Source organism: Numida meleagris, chromosome 2 (assembly GCF_002078875.1).
Source record: "Numida meleagris isolate 19003 breed g44 Domestic line chromosome 2, NumMel1.0, whole genome shotgun sequence".
NCBI classification, from domain to species: domain Eukaryota; kingdom Metazoa; phylum Chordata; class Aves; order Galliformes; family Numididae; genus Numida; species Numida meleagris.
Genome location: NC_034410.1, coordinates 136,393,779 through 136,421,512, shown reverse-complemented (window position 1 = coordinate 136,421,512; position 27,734 = coordinate 136,393,779). Strand labels below are relative to the sequence as shown.

Here is a 27,734-nt window from a genome sequence, read left to right as displayed (position 1 = left end):
GTTAATGAAAAGGGTAGATGCCACAATGAGTGACACAGTCTAGAGCTGTCACAGGGATGGGGTGATGGTTGGACTGGATGATCCTAGTGGTCTTTCCAACCTTAATGATTCTGTGATTCTATGAAGGGAGAAAAAGGAGATGAAGTCCCACAGGGGCTCTGGCTGGCCCCAGCACAGCTGTAGTGGATCTGGCAACCAACCCCAGCCCTTCACCAGGCCAATGGGGACTTTGCATCCTGGTTAAAATTTAATCACCTTTTATCCTTGTTTTCGGAAGCTGACAGTGAAACCCTAGCCCGAGTGCCACAGCAAAGCTGTATTTTGTTACAGAGCTCCTAACAGAGCTTCCACTCAATAACCGAGCACTATGAATGGCCGTATCACTTGAGCTCCATGACTTGTTCTCCAAACGGCATTAAGAAGCTATAATAAGTGGTTATAGCAGCATTTGCTCAGTATTATTATAACAGAATTATCTGGGGCAAAAATGTTGCCAGCTCTGGACAAACTCCATGCCTGGGTCCACTAATTGCAGGTGGTCCTGAGCTCTGTGCAAGGTGGGAGCTGGGAGGGCCTTGCAAGCTGCAGGGAGCAGGGGAGGACCATGGTTGTACTCATCTCCTCCCTGTGGGGAACCAAGACCAGCCCATGGCCCCTCAGATGTCAGAAATATTCAGACTGGGGTGTTGTGAGTAATTATAGGATAAGTTAAATGAGAATCATAGAACATCCTGTGTTGGAAGGGATCCATGAAGATCATCGAGTCCAACTCCTGACTCCACACAGCACTGTTCAAAATTCAAACCCTATGTCTGAGGGCTGTGTCCAAATGCTCCCTGAACTCTGGCAGTTCAGGGCTGTGCCCGCTGCCCTGGGCAGCCCGTTCCATGCCCACCACCCTCTGGTGCAGACCCTTTCCCTAACCCCCACGTGATCCTCCCCTCATGCAGCTTTAAGCCATTCCCTTGCATCGTAAATGAGGATTAAGGCAATAATCCTTCCCAGTACCCATCTCGGGTAGATACAGCAGGCAGGGCAGTGTTACCCCCAGGTCCATTCCTCCAGGCCTGCTGCTGGGGCCATGGCTGGGGAGCACCATGGCAGTACCCCATGGCCCAGAGCCAGGCTGGGCCGCTCGGCCCTCCCCAGCCCCACTCCCTCTGCACCTCATGAGCGGTTGGGCTCCGTATACAGCACAGCAGCTCCATGGAACAACGTGTTTGAGAACAACTTCTGGCTAGACACATATCTTAGCATATTATAAGATATTTTTAGTACTTCTGGCAGAACGGATCAAACTCTGCTTTCAGCTGTACTAATATAACTCTGCTGGCATCACCTTGTGTTCACAGCAAGGTAGCAGCTGGTTGGAGCTCCCTCGCTAAGTAGCCATGTTTACTCCACAAAAGACAAAAAACAAGCTCAGAAAAATGCTGGTGGGATTCCTGCCTTGCCTTACAGCAGGCCGGGTTTGTGCCACAAGCACAGCTTTGCCAGCTCACAGCTCCTGTTGCTGAAGGAACAGCAGCGCAGAGCAGGGCAAAAATGCTCCGAATGCTGCTCCTCAGTTTGTCATGACTTTGTTTTGTTCTGGTATAAATATAACTACATCCATTTCATACAGCGAAGTGCTCTGTGATGAGCACAATATAAATAGCTGAACTGCTTACACGAGCCATAAACAAGGGCTGGAAACCCTTGTTTCACCCCACAAGTCAGAAGCCATGGCAGCTTCTAACTGGAAGGCAGGGAGGAGGCTTTGAAGCTTAACAGTTAAAGCAGAATGTTTTCTCTGGAGGCTCCAACTGGAGCTGGGGCACTGCCACCCTCCCAGCCACACCGGGGTGGTGGGATGTGTGACACCGCAATTACACGTGCAGAAGAAGGGAAGGCTGAGATAACTACCATATTCTCGCTGTGTAGGCCGCATAAAAAATCATAACATATAATGATTCCTGCCTTATTGCAGTGTTTGGGTTCCAGATATAGGCCTGCATGGGAAGGCTGTATGACGCTGAACCCAATGCCAAATGAGCATTTCCTGCTTTGAAGTAATGTAATGTCAGGAATCCGGCTGGTTGGAAACACCCTGCTCGTCTGGAGCTCCAGGTGAACAAGTCCACGCCCCCGAGGCTGGGAGGGACTGTCGGCAGGCAGCTCAGGTCCTTCGCACGCTTATTTTTGTCAACACGAAACAAAGCTCTGTTTACCTCCTGCATAGGAAGTGACTGAGCTCACCCAGAAACCCAGGGACTTGCCAGAGGCCTTAGATAACTAAGTGAGATTTGTTTTAGCTGCCCTCAGTAACCAAGGTATTTCCTACTGTAAGTATAAGGAAACACTGAGGATACTTAAGCAACCGTATTTGTTTATCTTAGGCCAAACTGGAGAGATTTTCCAGAACCACTACTGCAGCTGCACTCAGCCCGACAAGAGGCTGCGCGTACAGCGAGTGCTGCCCTGAGGACTCCATGACTGCAGGAGAAAAGCAGATCCTTGCCGAGAGCTCCGCACAGCCGCTGCACAAACCTGCACAGATACCCACAGACACATCAACAGCCTCAACCCGACGGGCTGGCTCCCACACAAGGAGCCGGCCAGAGGGGAGAAGGAACTCACTGGCGTTCGCTCCCTCCAATTACTCAGTAGGCAATTACCTTAAAAGAGACAAATGTCAAGACAGCTTTCACCCTGAGAGGAGATGAGATCTCCAAGCCTGCAAATCCAAAGGGTCTTAGGAGGGCACCCCCACCAAACCTTGGCCATCTGCTCGCCAGTGGCAGGTGATGGTGGCAGCAGCAGGGATACCGTGGGGTGCTTGGGCCCTGGGACAGGCTTCCCAGCCCAGTGGGCACAGCACCGAGCTTGACAGAGTTCAAGAAGCATCTGGACAATGCTCTCAGACATATGCTCTGATTTTTGGGTGGTCCTGCGTGGAGCCAGGAGCTGGATTCTATGATTGTTGTGGGTCCCTTCCAACATGGAACATTCTATGATAGCAAGAGAAAAGCAGACCCTAGAGATGGCCACTTGTACAGTAGCTGGTTGGAGCGCGGCCGTGCATTACAGCACGCACGAGGCCCTGGCTGGCCGACGAGCAGGCAAGGAGGGAAGGGCCCCGCAGGCCACAGTGTTCCGACCTGGGCTCTGATCCTGGAATCTGATTCATATCAGTGCAGCCTGGTGCCTCCCAGCCGTTCATTTAATAGTGCAGATCATGTTGCAGCGTCCTGAGTGCCTAAATTTAGCTTCTGAAACCTGTATATCGATTAGTTTGATATTCTAAGGTGCCACACACCCAGTTCGGTAGGAATTGTGAGCGCGGAGCAGAACCCAAGTCTTGGCAGGCAGCGGGGAGGCTTTGCCACACGGCCCTCGATGCTCGGGAGGAGCTGGCAGGGACCTCAGGCAGCCAAGGGCAGCATGTGTCCCTTGCTACAACTCTGTAAGACATGGATCAGCCCCGTGCTGCTGTCATTGTTGTTTAGAACCATAGCAGCTGCCAGCAGGGAACACACTGCCTGCCTGCTGCGTGCTGACTGCTCTCTCTGCTGGCCAGATGAAAAATGGTATTTTCGCGAACTGGGCCTGGCTGTTTACATTCACAGAAATGTAATGGCCAAGAAAATGTGTCAGAAAAACATTTTATTTTTTTCCTCCTAATGTCCCAAATAGGTAAACAAGAGGTTTAGAGTAAATGATATTCTTAACTACAGAGAAGCTGCAAAGAAGAGAAAGCGGCAGGACAGATATGGGTCTCCTACCTCCCATGGATCTGCACCCATAGTTCCAAGGAAGTGAGAGGGCCAACCCGTGAGACGGGGTGCCCCGTGTGGAGGTGGGGTTAGCAGGGTCCTGCCCTAACATTTCCAGTGAAAGTACTGGAGAGTTTCCAGTCACCAACGGCACGCAGAAGCTAAGAGAAAATGGGATGGTGAGGAACTTGCTTCTCTGCTTGTTCAATGCCTAGCTCAAGGGTGGCCAAGACCAAAAAGCCACTGTCCAGGGGCCCTCAGCACACAAATGCTGTAATAATAATGGACAGTGGAAAGACAGGCAGATTTCACTGTGGGAAAGGACAAGCTAAAAAGAATGAAACAGAACAGAAAGCTAAGCTGCATTAAGAAATCATCGTATAAAAGGCAAATCAGCAGCATGCCTTTGTGCTGCATGCCTCAGGACATAATCTGGACACGGGAGATTAAAAGCCTCGGGGGCTGTCGGTAGCACAAAGTGTAGGTGAGCACGTGGTGATGTTGCTGCATCAGCACACTCCAGCAAATCAGCCCGGAGGTGATGGCAAGGCTTTCATTTTATTTCATGTTCCACAGCAGGATGTGCCGAGCTGTACTGCATGTGCTGTCTTTGGGCTGTGTGGCTGTACCAGCCTGAGTGGAGCTGTACCCGCCAAGCCATGCTTTGTTGTACAGCGTGCTGCATTTATATACACCCACAGTGAAGTCTTTCCAATATGACGTGTTTAATACATTGGTGATCACACAGGTGTCTGTCAGTGACACTGCCTTCTTTGCTTTACAAACAGCAGCAGCAGTTCTTTGCTTGCACTCTCACGTCCTCTGCTTCTGCAGGCACTTGACAAAGCAGCTCTGAACAGACTGCTTTTCTGTCTGCAGCTGAAAGCTGAATGAGTCAACACTGATGTGGCTGCTTCAAGTGTCAGCATAAAGATTAAACACAGCAAGGCCCCTGAAACAAACAGGATATGAGTTAACTGGTGAGAGAAAGGAGCAAGAGCAGAAGAAATTCACTTGGTCCCTTGGAAGGCCCATTAGGACTAATCAGCACTGAAAAAAAAGGGCTGTCTCCACTAATTATTGTTAGCAAACAGGGCGCAGTCACTCCTCTGCTCCACCTCGTATTTGGGACCCTAAATAAGCACTTGGTGTACTCCTGAATCTGGCCTCCTGATAGCATACCCTCTCCAGTGTTGCTAAGTAAGTGCCACAGGCTTGAAGGGCCATGGAGGAAGTGCTGTAACACACGCGGCGCTGTAACTGTTCCCTGGCTTTCACCTTTCATTACCTGGAATGGCATTTTTTTTTTTACAAGAGTTACAAATGAATTATCATAAAAAAGCTGCCATCACACATACCAAGCCTGCTACGTGTAAAATTAGGCATCTGCTGAGAATGATTAGAGAGAAAAGGGAGCATTTTTTCACGTTAATTTCTTTTTAACTTGTACATTCTAAATAATGGTTGTATCTGTTCTCCTTCTTAAAAAACCTTGATCCTGAGATTAGATTAAACCAGGCAAATCCTTGTACCCAAGCCTCACTAAAGGGAGTGTCACAGATTTCAGCCCCTGAACACCAGCTCAGGATGGTAGCTCAGTATTTAAATCAAATGACAAACTTACGCAGGTAGGGATGAGAACCTCATATTCTGCAACGACTTAAAGGTTCTGCTGAGCAATGCTCAGGAAGTCAGAGCATTCAGTCACTTAGGATGTGCTTCGTGTACACCATTCGAACAAGACGTGGGTCTTCACATTCTCCATCTTGTGATTGTCTAACCAGAGGCTACAGCTCAGCTCTCACACTCTGCAGATGAGTGCCGCAACAACTGGACTCCTGCTCAGTCTGCGCTGGCTCCCAGGAAACCCATGTTAGTAATCTCTGCACAGCATCCAGCTGTACTGCATGCAAATGGCAACAGAAAGTGTAAGCTTCTGCATTCAGCCAGCCCTTGTGGCACAGAAAAAGAGATGCCTGGATGAGATCAAATCAATCCTACAGCTGTTTAACAGTCCGTCTCTTCTGTTAACACTCTGAGTAAATTCTCTGAAACCAATGGGAGATATAGTAATAATACATGCATGTATTTTACATGTTTCTGTAGATAGAAATAAGACAATCCCTTTAACACTTAGAATTGTCACTGTGCTTTTCCTCACCAAGACTGAAGTGCATCACAAATGTTTACTGTAGTCTCAATCCTTCTGCAGGGCAGTCTTGTTCATTCCCTTCCCCCCAGCCATATGCTCCTGCTGATTTGCTTATACCAGCATCAGCAGCTGTCTGACCTCACAGCAAGCCGGTTTGAAGAGCTAAAAGGAAGAAAAAAACCTTTTCTTCCTTCTGTTAGTTCAGCTTCCTAGCCTGGATTACCTTGGGGCCAGACAAATGCCAAGTGCAAGCACATGGGGACAGGTGAGAATACGCAGCCAATGCAAGAAGGAAAAGCAAGTGCATTTTCCAGCACCCCTTAGCATTAGGTGAATTGAACTGAAATGTAACTGAAACTTAATTCTCCTCTTGTACAGCACAGAAGCCTCAACACTTACCCGGCTTCACACAGTGCTTGGAAGTTCAAGATCATACTACCAAGTCTACGTTCCCTTTATGGGTGTAGTGACTAAACTGAGGTGCACCAGGTCTGTTTATGAAAGTGACAGAAATAAGAAAGAAAATATACTGGATCTCACTTCGTAGGTGTGGCAGCATTTGGCACACTGAGCTACATTGTTAAGTAGTTTATGCACACGTTTTTCCAAAAGTTTTTTTTCAGTGTTTAAATACTCTTTTCAATTTGAGCATTGTTGGTGGCAAAGCAGTATGTTTATGGTGTGATGCCTACCCCGATTTGATGTATTAAAAACCAAAAAAGTTCATTCTTACAAAATAAAAGGCTTTATTTGGTTCATATTAGATTTCCCCAAATATTTATTCCATGTAAAGAAATATAAACCATTCATAAATATACTGTAAGAGCAGAAAAACAAAGCAAACCGACTCCAAATCAAAGCAGAGAGACCTTCTTTGTTTACTTCACTGTCCTTTCAAGGAAGGGCTGTAATCAGTCTGTCTGCCAAATCGATACACAAAGTCCGGTAAGGGGAACACTGAGCCCCATCCCACTTTGGGATTCATACTGATGAAATCATCTAAGTTCATCTTGGAGTCTAAAAGAGAAGCAGAAAAGTGAAATCTTGAAGTTCCTGACTCAGTTTCAGTAGCAGCTATAATGAAAACTTCATAAAAAAAAAAAAAAATCTGAAAGTTGAGTTCGAAAAGGCAGCAATAATCACATTACCTGATCAGTAAGTATCATTAGTCATAGGAACAGCATACATAACAAAGATTTTTCCCTGCAACAGCTGCCTTGAAACATTGAGTAGTGTCGGAGAACTGTAGCGCAAATAACAACCAAAACAGGCAACTGCAATGCAACAGGCATCTAGTGATCTCCGCATTCATACAATCCCAGCTACTCAAAGGCAGAGGAGATACTTCCCCACAAAGCCCTGAACCAAAGTCAGCTGAGTCAGGGACCCTTTGCACCAATAACAAAGGAACCGGGTCACCGCAGCAGTCAGGACCTAGAGCTGCCTCATGTCTTCAGAAGCAATTAGTCCCTTAGCAAACCTAGGTTTCTCCTCAGGCTACTTACATGTGTGTTTGGTTTCCTTCTAGCCCTGAGCCTTGTGTCTGCTGCCCGCTGGCCCACTGCTGCAAGGCTGTGCCATGCAGACAGGATGAACCATCTGACACAGCCCCACCTGTAGCCCAGAGGGATGCTCAGGCTGAGAAGGTTACAAACCTAGGTTGTATTTATTTACTTATTTTTAACTCCTCAACCACTGAAGGAGATCAGAAGGGGAAAGGTTAGTTGCCGTGTTTTTGAGAGAAAAGTAACCACGACAGCCTTTTGCCAGGAACTTTATCTCACCTGACCCCTGTAGGAAAGGTAGAAACCATTCTGTCCCAGTTGCAGATCCCAGAGTGCTCAGTGAAATGTGCTGATCTGCAGTTTGGGTTTAGATGCCTTGTATTTCCTTCTTCCAGAGCTGGCCTGGTACAACAAGCATACTGTGCTGACTCAGAACCATACTGATCAGAGATTTCCTATTCAGGCTACAAGTATCTGTGGGTTTGTTACTGTATGTTCTCACAGACAAGCTGTGAAAATAACCTTTTAAATACATATTAAAAGAGATTGAATTTAAAGAACAGAGTGGGGGAGCACACGGATTTATTGTTACAGCTCTTCTGTCACATTTAAGTATTTATTTTAACATGGATGATTCACGCACACATGTCAGGATTAAGAACCAAACCAGAGTAGGCCCGAATGAATGGATTAGAAAATCCATAGGATGTAAGCCGCTTCAGCTGTAAAAAGCTCGTGTAACTAGGCTTACCATTATGGAGTGAGGAAGAGAAGATGACATTTGGGAAGCCCACGCCCAGCAGTGCCAGCCATCACCCAGCTGCTGAAGCTCTCTTCTCTGCACCACATCTATGCCATGATGGCTTTGTGACTCGCTGAATCCAAGCTCTCACCAATTGCAAGGTCTGGCTCCTAACTCCACCTTTTTCATGTTAGTCTGTTTGGCCTTTGCACACTGAAAATCCTCACATCCAGTCAAGCGTGGTCCTACTTCTGAACAGTACAGGGCAACCTTCTGCCTGATGATGTGATGATTTAAACGAGCACAAGCCCAGCAATTTGCTGCTGCAGCTCAAGAACAATTAGCAGAAGATAACAGCTCTTGCTCGCGGGTAAACTGGTAAGCTTATTTTCCAATTCCCAGCTTGCTTTTTCTTCCCAGATGCTTTTATTTTAAAATGAATGTAATTACTCATATAGTTTAAGATTTGAAGGATAAGTAATTCCCTGTTTTATGTGCACTTCGTAGAATAATAATTTCATGATAACGTTCTGTGAACGGTAAAGAAGCCCAAAGGGGACTGTTCCAGTAGTTACAAACACAGCTGCTGCTGTTAGTAACTTGAAAGCGGCTGTCACAACATCTGGAGGAAGTGAAATATTCTCTCGCATTCAGAAGGATTGTGGCAGAGCAAAACACAGTCTGTCACAGAAGTTTAATAAAAGGAATAGCTGCTTTAAGCAGCAAACAAGAACCTTCCTGTCAGCAATGGATGGTCTAAGAACCAACCAGCAGGTGGCACTGAAGCAATACGACAAACATCCATCGGCAAACACAGAGACCTCTCACGTTTTATTCATTTCAGGAGATAAAAGTCCCCCTATTCTTATTATTCATACGTTATCTCTGAATGCCATGCATGTTTACAGCTTTTGGAATCAGTCTAGAAAAAAGCCACATGAGAACAACACAAAGTCCTTTTCCTGGGGCAGATAAAGGAATGATACACAGCAAATTTACAAACGGGACATCTGGATGCCACAGCAGACAACCCAGGAGGACTCCTCTGCAGAAGCAAGGAGCTGCATGTTTTATGTAAGACTTATACAAAGTCAAGAACAGCAGAGATTTTAAAAATTTTTAAGATTTATATTAGACTCACAGTCCTCCTCAGATGCTGTTCTCTATCATTCTAGTTTGCATTTGTGCATGAACAAAGTTAGCATTTCCTCTTTGACCAAAACAACTTTGTTCACAGTCAATAAGACCTATCTGGTGCATTCTGAGATTCTTGCACAGTTTTATTTTTTTAACGAAGCCTGACACTTTTTCCCCAAACAGGAACAAAATAAAAGGCCCTGCACTAAGAGCTGGCATATTAGCCATGATATACCCGTGGTTTCTGCCGACAGGAGGCAGAAAGGGGCACTGCAGCCAAGCTGCGGCTTGGCTCACTGACCTTGAACTTGCTCTGCATGGCAGCTGCTCAAGTACTGCTGGAGGTGAGCAAGTCTGAAATAAAGCCTCCAAGGTTCATAGAAGGCTGCCTAACTTCAGAAAGCCACTCCCACTACTAAAAAATTTCTCTCCTTAGTTGTACCTTTACTGACTATCCTATTTGATTCTTTACTTACACAAAAAGCTCCTGAAGTAAGGGCCTAGCTTGACAGATTTGAGTTTTCATAGAATAGAATCACAGACACAAAGGCTGAAAAGAATCTCCAAGATTATCCAGTCCAACCGTCCACCCACCACTAACAATTCCCCCCTAAACCATGTCCCTCAGTACAACATCTAAACATTTCTTGAACACCTCCAGGGATGGCAACTCCATCACCTCCCTGGGCAGCCTGTTCCAATACCTGACAGTATTGGAGAAGAAATTTTTCCTAATGTCCAACCTGAATCTCCCGTGGTACAACTTGAGGCCATTCCCTCTCATCCTATCACTGTTACCTGAGAGAAGAGGCCGACTCCCACCTCACCACAGCCTCCTTTCAGGGAGTTGTAGACAGTGGTAAGGTCTCCCCTGAGCCTCCTCTTCTCCAGACTGAACAATCCCAGCCCCCTCAGCCGCTCCCCATAAGGCTTGTGCTTCAGACCCTTCACAGCTTCGTTGCCCTCCTCTGGACATGCTCCAGGGCCTCAACGTCTTTCTTTCTTTTTAAATCTCAAACGAGAGGAATGGAAGGTTAAGAGTGCATATGAGCTACTTATGCTCATATTGGTTTTTTTTTTTTTGCTTTGCCCTTTTGGCTTTCACTAGGATTCTACCACTACCTGGTAGTGGAGATAAGAAAGAAATGGCAGACATCTGCCTGGCATCTGTCTAACAGCCTGCCTTGCATAGATATGTAACAAAGCACTTCCAGAATTTCTCAGCTGTCCTACTTACATTACCTTCAAAACGAAAAAGAAAAAAAAGCCTTTAGAAATCAATCCTGCCATGTGCTACCACACACTGGAGGAGAACTGAAATTCAAACAAGGCTTTTCAGTGTTAAGAGCCAATGTTAACAGTTATACTTAAGCTGTAAGACCATCTGTTCTGAGTAGTTGTGAAATGCACTGTGCGAGCTGTGTATTACACGGGCTTGCAGTAAGGAGTGCTGATCTCAACAGGAATCATAAAGTAAGCAGAAGCAAACCTCATTAATTTGTTGAGGGAAGATGCAAGAGAGAACTCCAGGCTGGGTTAGAGAGCCCAAGAATGATGAATCCACGCCTTAAGTCATATGTTGTACATATATATATATTTCAAACATATATATATTATATGTATAAAATATGTATATACATACAGATGTATATATATATATACACACACACTCCAGGCTCTTCTGCCTTCTTCCAGCAGGAAGCCACTGGCATTCTGGTAGAATAGGGTAGAGCAAACCCTACAGCTCGAGTATGAGGATTCCAGCAGAGCTGCTTGGAGTATAAAGCTGGGTGAGAAAGCACCGTGCACGCAGCTCACCAGTTCAGTTAACCAGCTTCTCCTGGCACTCACAGCAGAGGCCAGAGCACTGTCGACAGGACACACATAGGCCTAGCTCTGGGAAACAAGTAGGGCAGAGCCAGTTGCAAAAGTTGCTTAGCATGCAAATTGAGATGAGATGGGATGAGAGTCTGGGTTGCTTTTTTCAATTTTGTTTGGTGTTTTTGTGGTTGTTTTTTTTTTTAATAATCCTTAATTTCTTTTTAAAAAGCCCTTGTTCAACATCAAAGACGTATCAAACAGAAGTAGTATAAAAACCTTGCATGCCTTTGTTATCATCTTCTCAAGAGCTTCAGAGTTTGGCTTCTCTAAATGACAGCAATACAATAACAAAGAATAACATAATGCTCTGATCTAGATATGCTCCACAAGTAAACTGACACTAAAACAATATATGCAGTCAATTCTGTCAGCCATTAAATTGCAGTCCTTTCTAACCTGAAATGTGAGCACTTCAAACTATACAATTGCGAATATGGAAAGCAGAGTACTCTAAGTGAAATGGTGGGGAGAAAACAATTATCTGTGATGGAATTTGGCATGGATGTCAACATTAATACTTCAGGCTCTTTTCTGGTAACAAAAGGTCAGCCAAACAGTTTTCAAACAAGTTTTAAAAAAAAGGTGCTTTATGCTTGATAAAACTATGCTGAGAAATTATTACTTTACCAGTCTCTAAGGGAAGAAAATTATCTGTTCCTCTTGTTGGCAGTGATGTTTTCTAAATCTCCGTGTTGTTCTGCAGGATGAACAGAATGATCTACAGAACTGCATCACTGGAGCACAAGGCCAGGATTTCACTGCAAGTTAGGCACGTGCTTGTTCTACTACTGTTACACTTAGACTCCTCACTGACTTCTGGTGTTGTGTACATTGATGCACACAGCATTACAAGGTATCTCAAATGAGTAAAAAGAAGACAAAAACAGTTCTTGAGAAACTGGTACTGAGTGAAAGACAGTCTCAGCAAGACATCTTAGATCAGACACAATCTATTCCTGTTTTGAGACCCAAATCTTGAACCTACACAGTGAGTGCTCTTCCACCTTCAGCGGGTGCGGAGTAACCTGTTACTGTTATCTGTAATGCTCAGTTGACTGACCAGGAGAACAGAGCACATTTCCACAGAGCTCAAGTACTCTGCCCAGTTTTTCATCTCTCAGTACAAGAAGGAGAAAAAGAAAAAAAGACAGACATTCATGTTCTGTGGCGAGTCCATCAGAGGAACATCAAGTTTGTTGAGACCTGGAGAACACAGCATTGAAGGAAAGGCTGAGAGAACCGGGCCTGTTCAGCCTTCAACAGAGAAGATGAAGGAGGGACCATACTGCTGCATGCAGCTACCTGATCAGAGGATACTGATGGAGCCAGAGCCTTCTTGGAGGAGCCTGGCAACAGAACTCACCAGGGAACATGGGAAATTCTGATTACATACTAGGAAAAATACGCATGTATTATTTTTTCATGACTGTGGTCAAATACTAGAATACCGTGCCTAGAGGGGTGTTGTAGGCTCCATCCTTGGCGTTGTTCTAGACTAGACTGGAGAGTTCTAAAGAACCTTGATCTCATTACACCTCCTTGGAGCAGGAGCTTGACTGGATGACTTGTGAATGTTCCCTCCAGTGTGGCAAGGTACAGACTAAGGAATGAAGAATAGAAGGAATGAAGATCCATATACCTTTCAGTTTCTACCAACATCACAGAGACAGTCTGGAGGTTGGCTGAGACCACGTGGCTGTTGTTCATCAGCAAAACAAAGCTCAGCCATGCAAGACAGATGAGGGGAGAGTTACAGGGTTTGTAGCTATGGAGTCATTCACTACAGCTGGAGGTTTGTCTACAACTACTTGGATCATTTTACGGCTTAGTGATGCAATGTTTTCCACTATTTTAACTTGAGTAGGAGTCTTCATGTCTTCCCAATCTGGCCTAGTCTACACTCATCACACCTTCATTAATGCTCATCTACCACAACAATAACATTTCCACAGGCAAAAAGCCCTCAGTACCTAAGGGGATTCAGGTAGCAGTGAAGTGTGCACTGCAGTCTAGGTTAGGCATTCTCCACTTTCTTCCTCATCTTTGCATACCATTTCACTGAAAATAAAGACCAACACGTAGAATTTGAGATGCTTCATAACCTGGAACGTCTAAAAAACACCTATCGCCCCATGAAACAGTACCTGTGCTCCCATGCCCATTCATAACTCACTTATACTTAGTTTGAAACACAAATTTTTCTTAGAAGCCAATGCAAAGATTGTGAGTTAAGTTCCCTGCAACTTAAAACCATAATAAATTTAGCTCTAAATACAAAATGTATTTCTTTGACCCTACCTTCTCTAATATATAGCACTGTATAACTTACAAAGCAGAAAGAACAAAACCAAAGATACGCAACAATGACAAACTCCTTTAAAACTAAGCTTTATGCTTTTCTCCACCCGGGAAGAAAATGAGAGAACATACACAGCCAGCTGGGCAAACATGTGTTTAGTGTAAGCTGACATGCTGTGTGGAAAGTATGGCTTAAGAATCCATACAGAATAGAAGAGATGGCAGCTCTTTATTTCTCTGCTTGGACCGCAGGCTATTATCCAAACTAACACTCAATTCTTGGAGAAAAATTTGCTGACTTGCCCATGAGCCTTAGAAGCATCCTCAGGTCTATTCACCTGGTAGGGAAACTTCAAACATCTTGTGTGGGCACACTAAACACACCACGCTGAATCAGAAAACTTCCTCCTGACAAAATATTCTTCTGTGCAGACAGCTAAAGCATGATGTAATCAGCATGTTAAAGATTCAGGCCACCTGGCCTTTCTTTCATCTCCCTATTGTAATGATAGCACAGAACCACTCTTCTCTGCTCAGTTTATGAAAACTGAGTAATTAACGTTTGACAGTGGCAAATGCCAGGAGGCATGCTAGACTTTGTGTGTTCAGAAAAGACAAATGCTTCATAGCTCTGTCATCTTACCTGCAGTTTCAATGCAAGGGTACGAAGGAGGAGGTTTCTGCCATTTCCCATTTGCATCCTTCATATGAGATCTGTCTGAAGCAAACGTCTTCAAGTACAAATCTGCTCGAATCATTCTTATCTTCCTAAACAATAACGAAAATCACATCAAACACATAATAAAATAATGAAAAATTCTATCAAAAGATGTATGCATATAATACTGCCGTCATGTATTAGTTAGTCTTGGTTATTAATTCGTCATTCTGAACAAGAGCCCTTCTTCCTCTCAAACAGCATTATTTTAGCTAAATACTTAACTCGGAAACATTGTGCCAAGCAGCAAACTAGTTCCCAAGAAACTAGAGCAGGCAATAGAAGAGCTTTTGATAACTAAAAGATGGCAACTCCTAGGTAAAGAGCTTTAGAGACATAACACAGTGTGTTTTGTTTCCTAGCAAAAACTTCTGTCACTGTCTATCTACAGAGAGAACTTCAACTTAGTCTTCATAAAATAACATCCGTGGTCTTCATATTTTTTGTCACCACCTGTGAAATTCTGGATGAAGGCTGTCATCCAGCCTAAAGGCCTCCGCGCTGTACATCTCAAAAGGACACGGAAATGGCAACACAGTGTCAAGGTCATAAATGAAGTTCTGCTCTCCACCCGGCACATGAAGTAGGATAACATGGTAGTCCTGGGAAGAAGAATTTCATCAGTTAAACAGCTGTTTATCAGAAACTGGCAGAGGGAGGGGAAAAAAAAAAGTCTCCTAGAAGCAGAAGCTACAGCTCCTTTCTTTACATCATTTCTGTCCTTGAAATTTAGGCTTGGATGCTTCCAGCACCAGAAGAGAGGATACCGAATGCTGCCTCACCCTTGGTACCCCTCAGTAAACCTTGGTATTCTTCCCATTTCTTTACAGCCCCCTTTGATTTAAGCATGGACAGCTAAACTAAAACTAAATTATTCCTTATACAGTTATTTTATTTCTTAACACGTAAGTAACACAGGCATGGTGCAGGTTTGGAGAAACTGGAGTTATTTACACTGTCAGTTACTTACATTGCAGTTTTCCAAAGTTAAATTGAAGGTAGTTAGTAGTTTACTAAAGAGAACATTAAACTCACTCAAAAAAGTTTGAGGCTCTGTCTTTTGACGCTCAATATTAAACAACTCTAAGCACAAAGGGCTGAGAAATGAATGAAAAAGATCTCGGGCAAGCTAGTTTCACAGACCAATATACATATGCAACTGTATGCAAAAGCATTATTTAGAAGAGTCTGTTATGGAGTATATGAAAAAATTAACTAAAAGCTATACAAATCCCATAGTCCACTGAAGTATCATAAATGTTTTGGGGGATAATGAGTGATTCAACAATTGCAATTAGGAAGCTTGCAAGTATTTTTTTTTTGCTAGATTTCAGAAACACATTGCCACACAAAATGAGATTTTTTTATTTTTTTTCCCCCATAGCATATACTCCATACTGCTGCATAGGTAAAAGAGGTTCCATAGAGGCAACTACTGAACCGCATTCATCAATCAAACTACACTCCAAAAACAACACTTATAGGACAGTTTACATGCTGACACTTGAGGACGTGTAATGCTTCCATTTTCAAATCCTATATCAAGCCTATGTAGATATTTTCATCCATCTTTTACTTACAGGTACAGACATCTACTAAAGATTCTACAGAGCTGGTGGCCCCAACAAATCCAGAAGGTAATTTGCACAGATTTGTTATGCAGTCTTACCAAAGTTAAGGTCTGTCACTTGTAGATTTGTGGCTCACTGTTATTTTCCTATAAGCAATAAAAAGGAGCACTGGACTTAGGCTCTTAATAAATCTGCTGCAGAAAAGTAATAAACATTGATACAGAACTACGGAATGGCTGAGGTAGGCAGAGACCTCAGGGTCCATCTGGCACAACCACTGCTCCAGCAGGGGATACCCAATACAGGGTGCACAGGCCACATTCAGGTAGCTTTTGGAGATCTCCAAGGAGGAGTCTCCACAGCCTCTGGGCAGCCTGTGCCAGTGCTCACCTGTCTGCACAGTGAAAACGCATTTTACTGATATTCAGATGTTACAGGAAAGATGGCTAACACTGCCCAAGTCTGGTTGTGCAAATGTCAACTACAAGCATGCACTTAAATACCAAAAAAAAGAAAGGATACAGAAAGCCTTACCCAGACTACAGGTTCATCTCCGTGCCCTGATTTCTGTTTCCAGAGTGGAATCTGAAAGTGAAGTGATTGGAAATGAAACACTCCAGCTCCATACAGCTGAATCGCAGCGATCCATTGCGTCAGCTTCCCTCACTGTTGCAGACAGAATATTTTCGCTAGTTCCCACCTCTTAGGAGCACGAGATACTATTCTGAACCATACTATCTCATCGTTCTTCTGACAGGACACCTGTCCCCACCACCCATGGGGACACCACGCTTCTTCCCTCTCCCCCAAGCACACCAGACAACCAGATCCCACAGGGGGCAGCCTGAACACCCCTGAGCCCGGAGGGAGGTGATACCGTAGGGCCATGGGGCCACGTCCCCCCGGGCCAGGCAGGGGTTGGAAGGCCTGGGGACACACCCAGGCAGGGCTTCACGGCCTCCTCACATTCAGACCGTAACTGCTCACCATCCTCCTATCGTTGGATATAAAAACAGCATAGAATTCCTCCAAAGGGTACTGATCCTGGCTCCTGATGTACTCGCAGAGCTTCCACACGTTCTCTTCGCTGTGAAACACGAAGGGTGGCGTTTTTATTTCTCCTTCCAACGTTTCCAACAGACCCGACTCCGCTCTGCCCCGCACTCTGCTACGGGAGGTTCCCCATCTCACGCGGTCCCACGGCCACACACGATCGTTGCCTCAGGCCCGCGCCCCGCCGCCATGCCGCGACCACCTTCCACCCCCGGGGCCCTCCCCGGCCTTCCCTTACCAGTAGCAGCTGGTGTAGACGCAGGCAGCCCGAGGAGGCACCGCCACCCGGTATGAGGACAGAGCGGGCCGCGCCATTGCCGGGCGCACCCGGCAGCACAGCACTCGCCCCGCCCCGTGCGGCGCGAGGCACCTCGGCGCGGCCCCGCCCCCCCGCAGGAAGCCCCGCCCCTTGCTAGCGGCGCGCTCCGCTCAGCCAATCCCGTGGCGGCCGAGCGGCGCGCGGCGGCGTTTCCGCGCCGAAACTCAAAGAGACGCAGCACGCCGCATGTGTCCTTCCGCTAGGCGGGCTGGGACTTGCTGCCGGAGGAAAAAGAGGCCGCGGGCGGAGCGGACTCAGCCGGCCTCTGAAAACGCGAGGAGTGGGGCGGCGACGCGCCAGCGGTGAGGCCGTTCCCGGCCGGCGCGGGGGCGGGGAAGGCGCTAGGCAAGCGGTCGCCGCGGAGGGATCTCGCCTCCATGGTGGTTTTGCGGAGCAGAGGCGCCCTCCGCGGGCCGCCCTTTGCCATCATGGAGTCCAGCTCCGAGTTCATCTCCCTGCAAACCACCGCGCTCGGCACCCGACGCACCTGGACGCGCTCGCAGGGCGCCTCGACCGCCGCTGGGCCCGAGGGGGCGGAGAGGAGGAGGAGGAGAGCGGCTGTGAGTAGCGCGCGGGGCTGGGGTTGGGAGGAGGGGCGGGCGCGGAGGCTGGGCGCGGTGCGGTGCGGTGCGGTGCGGTGCTGTGCTGTGCTGTGCTGCGCGGTGCGGTGCTCCCGGCGCAAAACGCGCCGTGTCAGCGCTGGAGCGTGTGTTCCCTTTGCGACCCGAGGTGCGGGAGGAGCGCGGCGGAAGGTGATTCCGGGAGCTCTGCCTCCGCCTCATCCGCTCTGCTTCCTGTCTGTCCCGCGCGCGCTTCGTTTTGATTGGCTTTTTTTTTTCTTTATTTAACCTAAAAAGTGTCCTGAGAAAGATTTTTAGAGACCTCTTTGCTTTGAAGCACTTGTGGTTACATTTGTAGAGAGAGCGTTCGCTGCTCTGATGATAAAAAGAGCGGGGCAAGCAGAGTTTGCTGGGCGCTGAGGTGATGTGGAGCTGTTCTGTGGCCGCCCTGAAGGTGCTGTGCGGGCTCAGAGCTGCTTTGGGTCCTCTGAAAACAGCGCCGTGTTTGGGCGTCGGGGCTCATTCCTGCTTCAGTAATCCTAAAACGATGAGAGCTTTACTGAAGTCCTTTATCTCGTTAGGAAAAAAACAGCAGAGAAGGGGCAACTTGCATGACTGCTCAGTGCTCTGTGCTGCCTCCCTCTATGTTATTGTACCCATAACTGAATGGCTTTGCTTGGAGAAGTTCAGTTTTCAGTGCAGCTTTCAGAAGGTGAAGCTCTCTGCTCTTTTAGCAGCAGGCGCTGCTCCAAGGGCTGTCCTGCAAGCCCTGGGCCCTGCAGCCCCGACTCCCGCTGTTCCGCCCCTCTGCCTGGAAGCAATGCCCGTAGGGAATGTTTCCTTGCAGCGCAGCTCCATCAGGACTCTCAGTTGTTTGGATTCACAGTTAGGTTTTTTTTTGGTGGTTGGCTGTTGGTGTTTTTTTTTTTCCCTATTCCTCTTTTCAAGACTACTGAGCTGGGAAGAACCATAGAATCATTAAGGTTGGAAAAGGATCATCTGGTCCAACCACCAACCCATTCCCACTGTGCCCACTAACAGTGTCCCTCAGTGCCACATCTGCATGGTTCTTGAACACCCCTAGAGACAGTGACCCCACCACATCCCTGAGCAGCCTGTGCCAATGCCTCACCATTCTTTCTGAGAAGCAGTTTTTCCCAGTATCCAACTGGAGCCTCCCCGGCACAACTTCAGGCCATTCCAAGAAGTTCTTGGGGTGTCTTTTCTTTCCAAACAGACATGGAGTCTGCTTAAAAATCCCCACTTTTGCAAGTGTACTCAATAAATGGCTGTCGAAGCCTCCTTGGTCTTGGGCTGCCCATTATATTGCCTTCCCTCACACATAAAGTGAGGCAGAAGAAAACATCTGGCACGTTGTCAGAGTGGGAATGGGAATGAGGAAGTTTAATGTGAACTTAATTGCTGCAGTGAATGTAGATCCATTATTATGAAACCAGTTGTAATGTTTTTATTTGTTTTGCGGTGGTTTTGGTTTTTTTTTCCTCCCTCTTCTCAGAAATGTGCTTGAAGGCGTAGAGTCATTCTTTCTTTGCAGGACCCATGGGGCTTTGCTGCAGCGCTCAAATTGCAGAGACATGTTGGAGTGCCCTGAAGGATAGGGTTGAACATGCAGTTGGAACCAGGATGAAGTCCTGATGTCATTTCCCGAACTGCTCAGTGTGCAAAGACTTGGTAGCAGCTTTTGCAGTTATATCACCAAGCCATTTGTCTCCAAGTTATTTGGTTTATTTTCTCTATACAGGTTAAGCAGCTTATAGCAGAAATTCTGAAGTAAACTGGAATCTGCTGGGTTTATCTTCTCCCAAGTTCCCAGGCCCAAGGAGTCCCATGGGAGATCACGAGTGTTTACTGTTCCTTTGAGAGCCGTGTATCCATAGGTTTACAACCTGGGTATAACACCCCAGGCTGTGCAAGATCACTGTATTGTGAGCAGTACTTGAGGTCTATGTGCTCCACAGTTTGCTTTTTGGCTGGACAAGGTGAAAACTTGCCCTTTTGCAGGCTCTTTGTGAGTCGTCTGCGTAGGAGCTCAGCACCAGAGCTCACAGCCTTGTAGCCTAAACACTCTTGTGTGCTCCAATGGCACTGCAGCATACAGTCAGTTCTTTGAGTCACATAGCTAACTTTGAGAAACAATTGTTGATGATCACTTCCTATGGAAAGAGGAAAGTAACTTTCAAAATTCCTTCATCCAGTTTCCTTGTTCTGGTTTATCTGCTTCTTTCTACTTATTTCGCTCCTCAAGTGTGTTTTTTTCAGCCTTCAACAACTGACATGAGCTAGTTCTGCTCTTTTGGCAGCTTCCTGGAGTTAACCTCGTGGTTCTGTCCCTCTCATTGAACTGCAGTGCTGTCCTGGGAGGGGAGAATGGTCAGAGTTAAAAGTGTACATTGTTACTGCTTTGTCAGTGTCCTTCTGAACTCAGGAGAGAAAATGAAGACAGAGGGCAGTACAGAAGATAAAGAATAGAACAACTGTTTGCCACCGAGGTTGTTACAGAGAAGTTGATTGAAAAACAAATGCATAAGTATGCGCAGAAAGATTTCCCAACTCATTACATTGTATTTTTCCTAATAATCAATATTGGCGTTCTTTAAGCGTTTGTTCTTATTTGAGTCTGGAATTCAGCCCAGAGATTTGTGAGGCATATTACTGCAGTCATCTTTCAACTGGTGCTGGAAACCTTCAAGTTTTCTCCCAAGTAATATCTACTTTTAGGTCAAGAAGTAGAAATACCTAATGCAGCAGTTACAACTTGCATACTTTGAAGCTTAAGTAAACTTTGTATTTCAGAGTTGCTCCCAACTTTGGAGTCTGATTTCACAAGTGAGTATGTTATTTAGAAATAACGCTTGTACTTAAAACTTTGATCCTCCCATGAAAGTGCTGTATGTTTGGGGTGATGGAATGCAGTAGCCCTGCAAAGGTGAGGGTGCTGCAGCACTATTTGCCCCAGGTTGAAGCTGAACACATTCCTGGTAGGCACAAATACAAATTGGTACAAACACACCTGACTGGCCGTGCAGCAGCAGGGACAGAGACCGCAGCCCTCAGAGAAGTGAGAACAGTGCAAACAGTGTGCTCCTTTTCCCTCTGGCTGATCAGGGTGAAAACCCATTAATGGGAAAAGGGGTGAGTGCACATGTAACACAGACCCTTGTAGCATTTGGTCTTGTACACTACATGTATCTGTAGCTTCCCCTGTGTCTCCCCAGCAGCTGGATGTGAACCCTGGAGGTGCTCAGCCCTGATCCAGCTGCTGGTACTCAGACCCCTCTGCACATACATGGGTGTACCATGTAACTCACCTTAGGCAAACCAGACTGACCCTGAATTGACCTGCTCTCCCAGTTGCCTCACACACAGACCCACATACAGCTGGGGTTCTGGAAGCAGGCCCGGATCTATGGTCTCTGGTAGCTGTCCCCCAGCACAGCAGTTGGTGTAGACACTCTGATGTCACCATTATCTGGTCCCCACTTGTGGCTGATGCAGTACCTTGTTTCAAAGCTTTTATCCTGCTTGCCAACTATGCAGAATGGTTGTTGGTGCTGGCATGTGCTGATGTACACACCCATATGCAATGTGGACGTGCTCCAGGCTCCACTTGCTGGTACCACAGATGCATGGGCCATAATGATAATGTCCCCTTCTGCAATTGCTAGCACTTGTACACAAATGCATGAAGAATATACACTGAGCATTGGTGTGGCCACACGTGGAGTCCTGTTTTGGACTCCAGTACAAGAAAGACCTGGAGAGAGTCCAGTGGAGGAACACCAAGGTCATGGGACTGGAGCACATCTGCTGTGATGAGAGGCTGAGAGAGCCGGGCCTGCTCAGCCTGGAGAAGAGGAGGCTAAGGGGCATCTTACCAACATGTGTAAATAACTGGAGGGATGATGCAATAAAAACAAAGCAAGGATCTTCCATTGGTGTCCAGTGCTAGGACAAGAGGTCAGTGGAACATAGGAGACTCCCTCTGAGCACCAGTCAGCACTTTTGTGCTGTGTGGGTGGCTGAGCACTGGTACATGTTGCCCAGAGAGGTTGTGGTCTTTCCTTGGAGATCTGCCACCTAGCCATAGAATCACAGAATGGCATGGGTTGAAAAGGACCTCAAAGCTCATCAAGTCTCAACCCCCCTGCTAAGTGCAGGGTCGCCAGCCACTAGACCAGGCTGCCCAGAGCCACATCCAGCCTGGCCTTGAATGCCTCCAGGGACGGGACATCCACAACCTCCCTGGGCAACCTGTTCTAGTGTGTCACCGCCCTCTGAGTAAAAAATTTCCTTCTAATATCTAACCTAAATCTCCCCTGTCTCAGTTTAAAACCATTCCCCCTTGTCCTATCACTGTCCACCCTTGTAAGCAATCGTTCCGCCATGGACGTGGTTGTTGGCACCCTGCTCTGGATGTCCCTGCTTGAGCAGGGGTTGGGCTGGGTGGATGCAGAGGGCCCCTCACCCTCCGGGCTAGAGCTAAACAAGAAGACAGGACAGGCTGTGACAATTGGCATCCCATGAGCACCATGCTGCTCTCAGCCAGTGACCGCTCTTCTGTCATTGTCTTGATCAAATGCTAACTGAAAGTAGCTCATAGTGCTGGCGTGGAAAAGTAGAAGAATCTTATCTATTTTCTTCCTTTCTTCATGTGAAATTTAGTTTGGCATACTCTTAATGAACCTCTGTGTTGTAAACAGAACAAGCCCCCTCTCAAAGTCATCACAGCTTTCTTCATGTGGTGAACATGACAATCCTCCTTGCAGGAGTAGCGATGTGAAGAAGTTCAATGGCAATAGGAAGGCTTCTGAGCTCTGAGAGCATTGTTCTTACTTTTCTGTGAGTGGACAGAGCTCATAAAGAAGTATTTAGCAGGGTGTATGAGACTTTTCAGACATGTAAACATGGAAAAGGTTACTGTGTCAGATTGGTTTCTTCTGCTCCCTTTGCTTTTCTGTGGGTAAAGGAAGTCCTTCAGGAAATCTGAGTCGGAATGCAGTCATAAGTGAAACAGAGATGGGAGAAAAAATTCTAAATAGGTTTTAATTCTAGGATATACAGTGCTATATAAGCTTGACTGTTCCTCAGAACCAATTTTAAAATTGAAAATGTGGTTGGTTTTTTTGTGTGAAATGGTAAGTTTATGCAAAAGGCTTTGCTGGGATGTTGTTTTTTACTGCAGATATTAACTTTATGTATCCGCAAGAAAACGATGGACAGAGGAGAGCTTTAGCTGTAAAAGTTACTCATTTTCTGAAATTTTTATTGGCCTCAGTGCCTACCTGCCATTGGTCACCCCACTATCAAGACAGGAGAGTTAAAGAACTAACTTGTGTAGATGACACAGAATTTCTTTCTTAGCTGAATAAATATGGTTCTGATAAATGTATTATTATTTCCTTCTTTCCATAGAGATTTTCCTCTGGCAAAATGGAATGTTTTCATGGACACTGTTTAAGACCAACAAGAAAAAACATCACTCCATGTTTGGATTCCAGCTTTGAGAAAAGTATGGAAATATTGAGTGAAAATGTCAATAGAAGACACTTTGGAAGGTACTGTATTTATATACGCTTAATCTGTGTTCAATGTATAGTGAAAAGCAAGAGTGAAAGCATGCCCAATGAGTCTTGTAATGGTAAGTCTACAGGTAAGAATCTATAGAGCCCTCTGAGTATGTTAATGTCACTATCAGTACCTTAAGACCAGAGGGAAAGTCTTCTGCTTGTCCAAAAACCATGCATCCTTTCCCAACTTTCTGGAGGCCTCTCTTCCACTTTGGTTCCTGAGATATAATTCATATTTTGAGATTTCAAGATCAGCACGTGTAGCAGAAATGCTAAGTCATGGCCTGAACCAGTGATGGAGCACCTGGTGGGAAGGCAGGGCCAGCCCAGGGGAGCTCAGCTGCCTGCAATGCACCTGAGTGACCAGAAGGGGTGGAGCCAGGATCCTCCCCTTCCCAGGCCTCATTTAAAGGTTGGCAGTGGAGACAAGGGTATCTCACTGGATATCCCTGCCTGCCTTAGGCCTTCCAAGGGTAAGCAGCTTTTTTCCTTCATTTCTGTGTCCACGGCTGCTGCATTTGGGCTTGTTCTCATTTGCTGCAGCCAAAGACTTTGCCACCCCGCTATTATCGCTGTACTTTCCATCACATTATAGTTTACAGCACAGGAAATCCATGTTTGTATAGAACTGTATGCGTATGGTACACAGCGGATCTGGGATGTGAATCCTGCATGTAGTCTAAAGACTTTTCTTTGTGTATTGTGGAGCACTGGATTATAAAGGTGGTGAAGCTTCCAATTCTTAATGGGGCTGATGCAGTAACTGTTTTCTCCCTTCTTTATTCTCTCTTAATGTAGGCAATTGGCAAAGCCAAAACCTGACCCGAAAAAAGAATATAAGGAAGGTAAGTAGTTGTAACTCTCTAGGATTCTTATTTGGCCTGGTTTCTGAGCAGGATGGCAATTGCTCATTTCGTCTATTTCACTTGACCCCAGAACTTATGGAACTCATCAGCCAAAATTAACGTGTCTCAATGACAGTAAACTTTGTAGGAATTTTATGCAAATAGGAAGATATTCTGTTAATTCCTTGAAAGCCTGGGAGGAACACAGTGTGGATTCCAGCTAGTTCTTAGGCATTGAGGAATCTGATCCTTACCTCAGGTTTCTCTTTTGCATGGGGTTTCTGGAGTCTGCAGGACACAAAAACTGACAACTGTTCTTGCAGATAGGTGGAACTACTGCAGTACTATAACTTACTTATGTAATTTAAAAAGCAGTTTGGTCAGGAGATGCACAAATGCACTGATGTTTGGAAGGTTTCATTGATGTTCATGGGTTTAACTTGGAACCAAAGTGCAGTGCTGAAGAATGAAGCGTGCTTTGTGCACTGAGACCACTTTCTGACACCTGGAAAAATCCACTAGTTCTATGCAGTGTCCTACCAGCTCTAGGCTGAACTAGGACAAGTGCCTGAAATAGAGCGTTTCATGTTCTGATTGTACAAGTACGTTGTTATTTAGCAGGGTCAAACTTAGTTTTAGAGTTAGCAATGGCAAGATCAAATTGTAGGTGTTGTCATACTAATGCCATGGTGTAGCTATTACCTTCCCAGTGTCCTCTGTTCAATATTTTAATGACAGTGCAAGTAACAAACTTATGGCAAAGGATGCTGTATGTTAAATGATAGGCAGACTTTTAAAGAAAGCAAGAGTTTGAGTTTTCCAGCACTTGGATATATATCTTGAAACAGTTCTTATCTCCTTGAGCTCTTGTGTCATGATGCAGAAAACAAAAGTGATGGATATTTACACAGGGTAATAAAGCATATGCATCCTAAGAAGAGACCCGCCATTTCTTTAAACAATTTTTTAAAATGCTGTTAGATACTATTTTAGGTGGAGTAAAACTCCCTAGAAGAGGTACCGATAGTTTTCTCTTTTCTACTGGAAACTTTCAGTGTATTAACATTTCTGTATGGGTCGTGCTTTTAAGTAGATTACATGTTCAAAGCAAGCAGTAAGTAGAGTGCTGTGGTCACAACAAAAACTTCTAAATCAGTATTGAAACTAAAAAGCCACTTCAGGTTTTTTTTGTTTGTTTTTACATTTTACAAGAGCAATGGTGAAAGAAAGGGAATCACATCTCTACTGTCTCAAAATGTTTCATATATTTACTGCATTTCAGTCACGAGGACACTAAAAACCAGAGCTGATGTAAAAGCTGTGAAACAAGTCTATGAAGAAAATGAGGATTTGGAGGTCCGCAGAAGCTGCAGACTCCGACGAAGCCGCTATACTACCACAAATCAGTCTGTTCTGTTTGATGCACTTATAACAAAGTAAGCGTTCTTTCCTTGCTAACCTACTAAATGAGCCTTATTAGCAAGTCCTTGTGCTATGACGTGATATTGCCTGTGGTCTTTCTCTTGGCAAGAGAGGATGAGATTGGATGAGGAATCTTCATGGTCTTAGCATCTATTGTATGTGAGTTCCGTGGATTTCTGTGTTGTCTTGTGACCCAAAAATGATAGCTTCGTGTTATGAGTTTCCTTAGATTTAACATACTGTCTTCAATGGTTTTCTTAGTATTGGATGTCTCAACTTCTAATGAACTTTTAATTCTGTGCTTACAAAAGTTTATGTAACTCTTGGTTAAGATACTGAGGAAAGTTTGACACAGCCAAAGTGAAATACTGTAGCAACTCTGCATTTCTAGCTGTGATTTTTCTCTCATTCTAAAGCTCAAATTGGCACTGTTTTCTAAAAGATTTGCAAAATGTGACGACAGCGGGGATTATTTTTCCAGCGCATATTATTATGGAAAAACAAGAAACATAGATTACAGTTATGGGAAGAATAAACAGCCCATGTCAGTTAAGTAAAGATGATTTAATGATACCATTGAGAGCAACTTGAGCACTATTAAAAACTACCATAATTTCTGTATAATGGTCCTGCTACGGTCTTCAGAATTCTTACTTCACTTTCCTCCTGCATTCAAACAGATTTTTTTAATTGTGCTCAGCAAGAGGGAAAATAAATCTGAAAACAGTGTATGTTGGCACATCCTCAAATGCTTGTTCTTCAATCTCTGTTTAAAAAAAAAGAAAAACTTGATATCATGTTTTGTTAATGTTTGAAAACTTGGCTTGGTGTCAGTGACTTCTGATTTGCGCATGACGTATTAACGTGTTGTGCCAAAGATGTGTTCCATTGTAATTTTTTTTGCGTACTTGCCTACCTTTGCTCTTACCTGTCAACTGTTGGTCTTAGTACTGCAGAAGCAGTGTTGCAAAAAATGGATGACATGGAGAAGATGCGTAGACGCCATATAAAGGGCCTGGAAGACTTTGGGGTGTTCAACAGTGCTGAAGTAAATACTCATTTATTTTACCATTTTTGCATAAGTGGAATATTTCACATAGGGAAGTAATTTAGTAGTAATTTTAATTTAGCTGAAATAAGTTTCTTCCAAAGAATTTACCACTGGTCAAGAGAAACACTTGTTGTCAAACATAGTGTGCGTTTTTGCTCTCTAATCAGAACTTCCTGTCCTTTTGATATAGCTGTTCTAGAGATATCCTCTAAGAGTGGGAGAAATAGCTTCTGCTGAAGATGTGAGATAACACTGAGATGCTAAAAATACGTGTCTTATACTACTGTTTCTGAACTGGCTTAAAAATCCATTCAAAACAAGATCCAGTCAAACAAACACCTGTTTGAGGTCTTGAAGTTTTCATTCCAAGTCTTATTAAAAGTTCTGACCAGGGACTGAAGAGACAAAAAGATTACCTGATGCTTTCCATTGCGTTTGTACTACTTAGCTGTTTATCCTTCCTTCGTTAATCTTCTTTCTCATGGTGTTCAAGAACACATTTACTTGGCAAAAATTTAACAGAAGGCAACGTATGGCTTTGTGTGTTTCTTCTTGGGAACTTGAAGCCCTTAAAATTCAAAACTGTTAAAACTGTATGCAGTAATCGTATTTACTCTTAGTTTTTCCTCTATTAAATTACCATCTTCTACTGTGCATTTGAATGATAGGCACATAAATTTTAAATTTCTTAATGGTCTGCCTCTGGACTTTTTGTTTAGATCTGAATTCCTTTTTTTTTTTTTTTTCTTTTTCCCTTCAAGTCAGAGAGTAGTTGCCGTTGGAAGGGACCTCTGAGGTCACCTGTTCCAATCCTCCATCTTGGGCGGAGCCCCTAGGCTGGTTGCCTAGGAGTTCGGAATGATGCTCAGTTGTCCGTGGTACCTGCCAGAGGATAGCTCGTGTGCCTGTTGGAGTTGCTTTTTCTTGTTTGCTGGTTTTGCTAGTTTTGCTAGAGTTAGCTTTGTTAGTGAGTTAGCTTTGTTAGTGACTTAGTGAGTTAGCTTTGTTAGTGACTTAGGGAGTTAAGCTTTGTTAGGGGCTTACTTGGGGGGTTAAGCTTTGTTAGGGGCTTACTTGCGGGGTTAAGCTTTGTTAGGGGCTTACTTGGGGGGTTAAGCTTTGTTAGGGGCTTACTTG

General features: G+C 45.1%; 2 protein-coding genes across 3 annotated transcripts in view; one reads left to right on the top strand and one right to left on the bottom strand.

Moving 5' to 3' along the window:
* Positions 6,637 to 17,208, bottom strand: WDYHV1 (WDYHV motif containing 1). The gene is made up of 6 exons (XM_021387129.1): positions 17,051 to 17,208; positions 16,747 to 16,846; positions 16,294 to 16,344; positions 14,642 to 14,790; positions 14,114 to 14,238; positions 6,637 to 6,924 (listed from the first exon to the last, which is right to left on the bottom strand). Exons 1-6 carry the CDS (start codon positions 17,125 to 17,127, stop codon positions 6,791 to 6,793), a joined length of 636 nt encoding a protein of 211 aa, XP_021242804.1. The 5' UTR covers positions 17,128 to 17,208; the 3' UTR covers positions 6,637 to 6,790.
* The window catches only part of ATAD2 (ATPase family, AAA domain containing 2), a 38,760-nt gene continuing 28,343 nt past the window's right edge, over positions 17,318 to 27,734 (top strand). Inside the window, exons 1-5 of one of the 2 annotated variants that reach the window (XM_021387125.1) lie at positions 17,318 to 17,691; positions 23,125 to 23,267; positions 24,078 to 24,124; positions 25,407 to 25,560; positions 26,495 to 26,594. In XM_021387125.1, the coding sequence (XP_021242800.1) occupies positions 17,509 to 17,691; positions 23,125 to 23,267; positions 24,078 to 24,124; positions 25,407 to 25,560; positions 26,495 to 26,594 (627 nt within the window). In that variant the 5' untranslated portion in view covers positions 17,318 to 17,508. Of the gene's footprint in view, positions 17,692 to 23,124; positions 23,268 to 23,302; positions 23,753 to 24,077; positions 24,125 to 25,406; positions 25,561 to 26,494; positions 26,595 to 27,734 lie in introns of those variants that run through there. The other variant, XM_021387126.1, reaches the window with a different exon arrangement.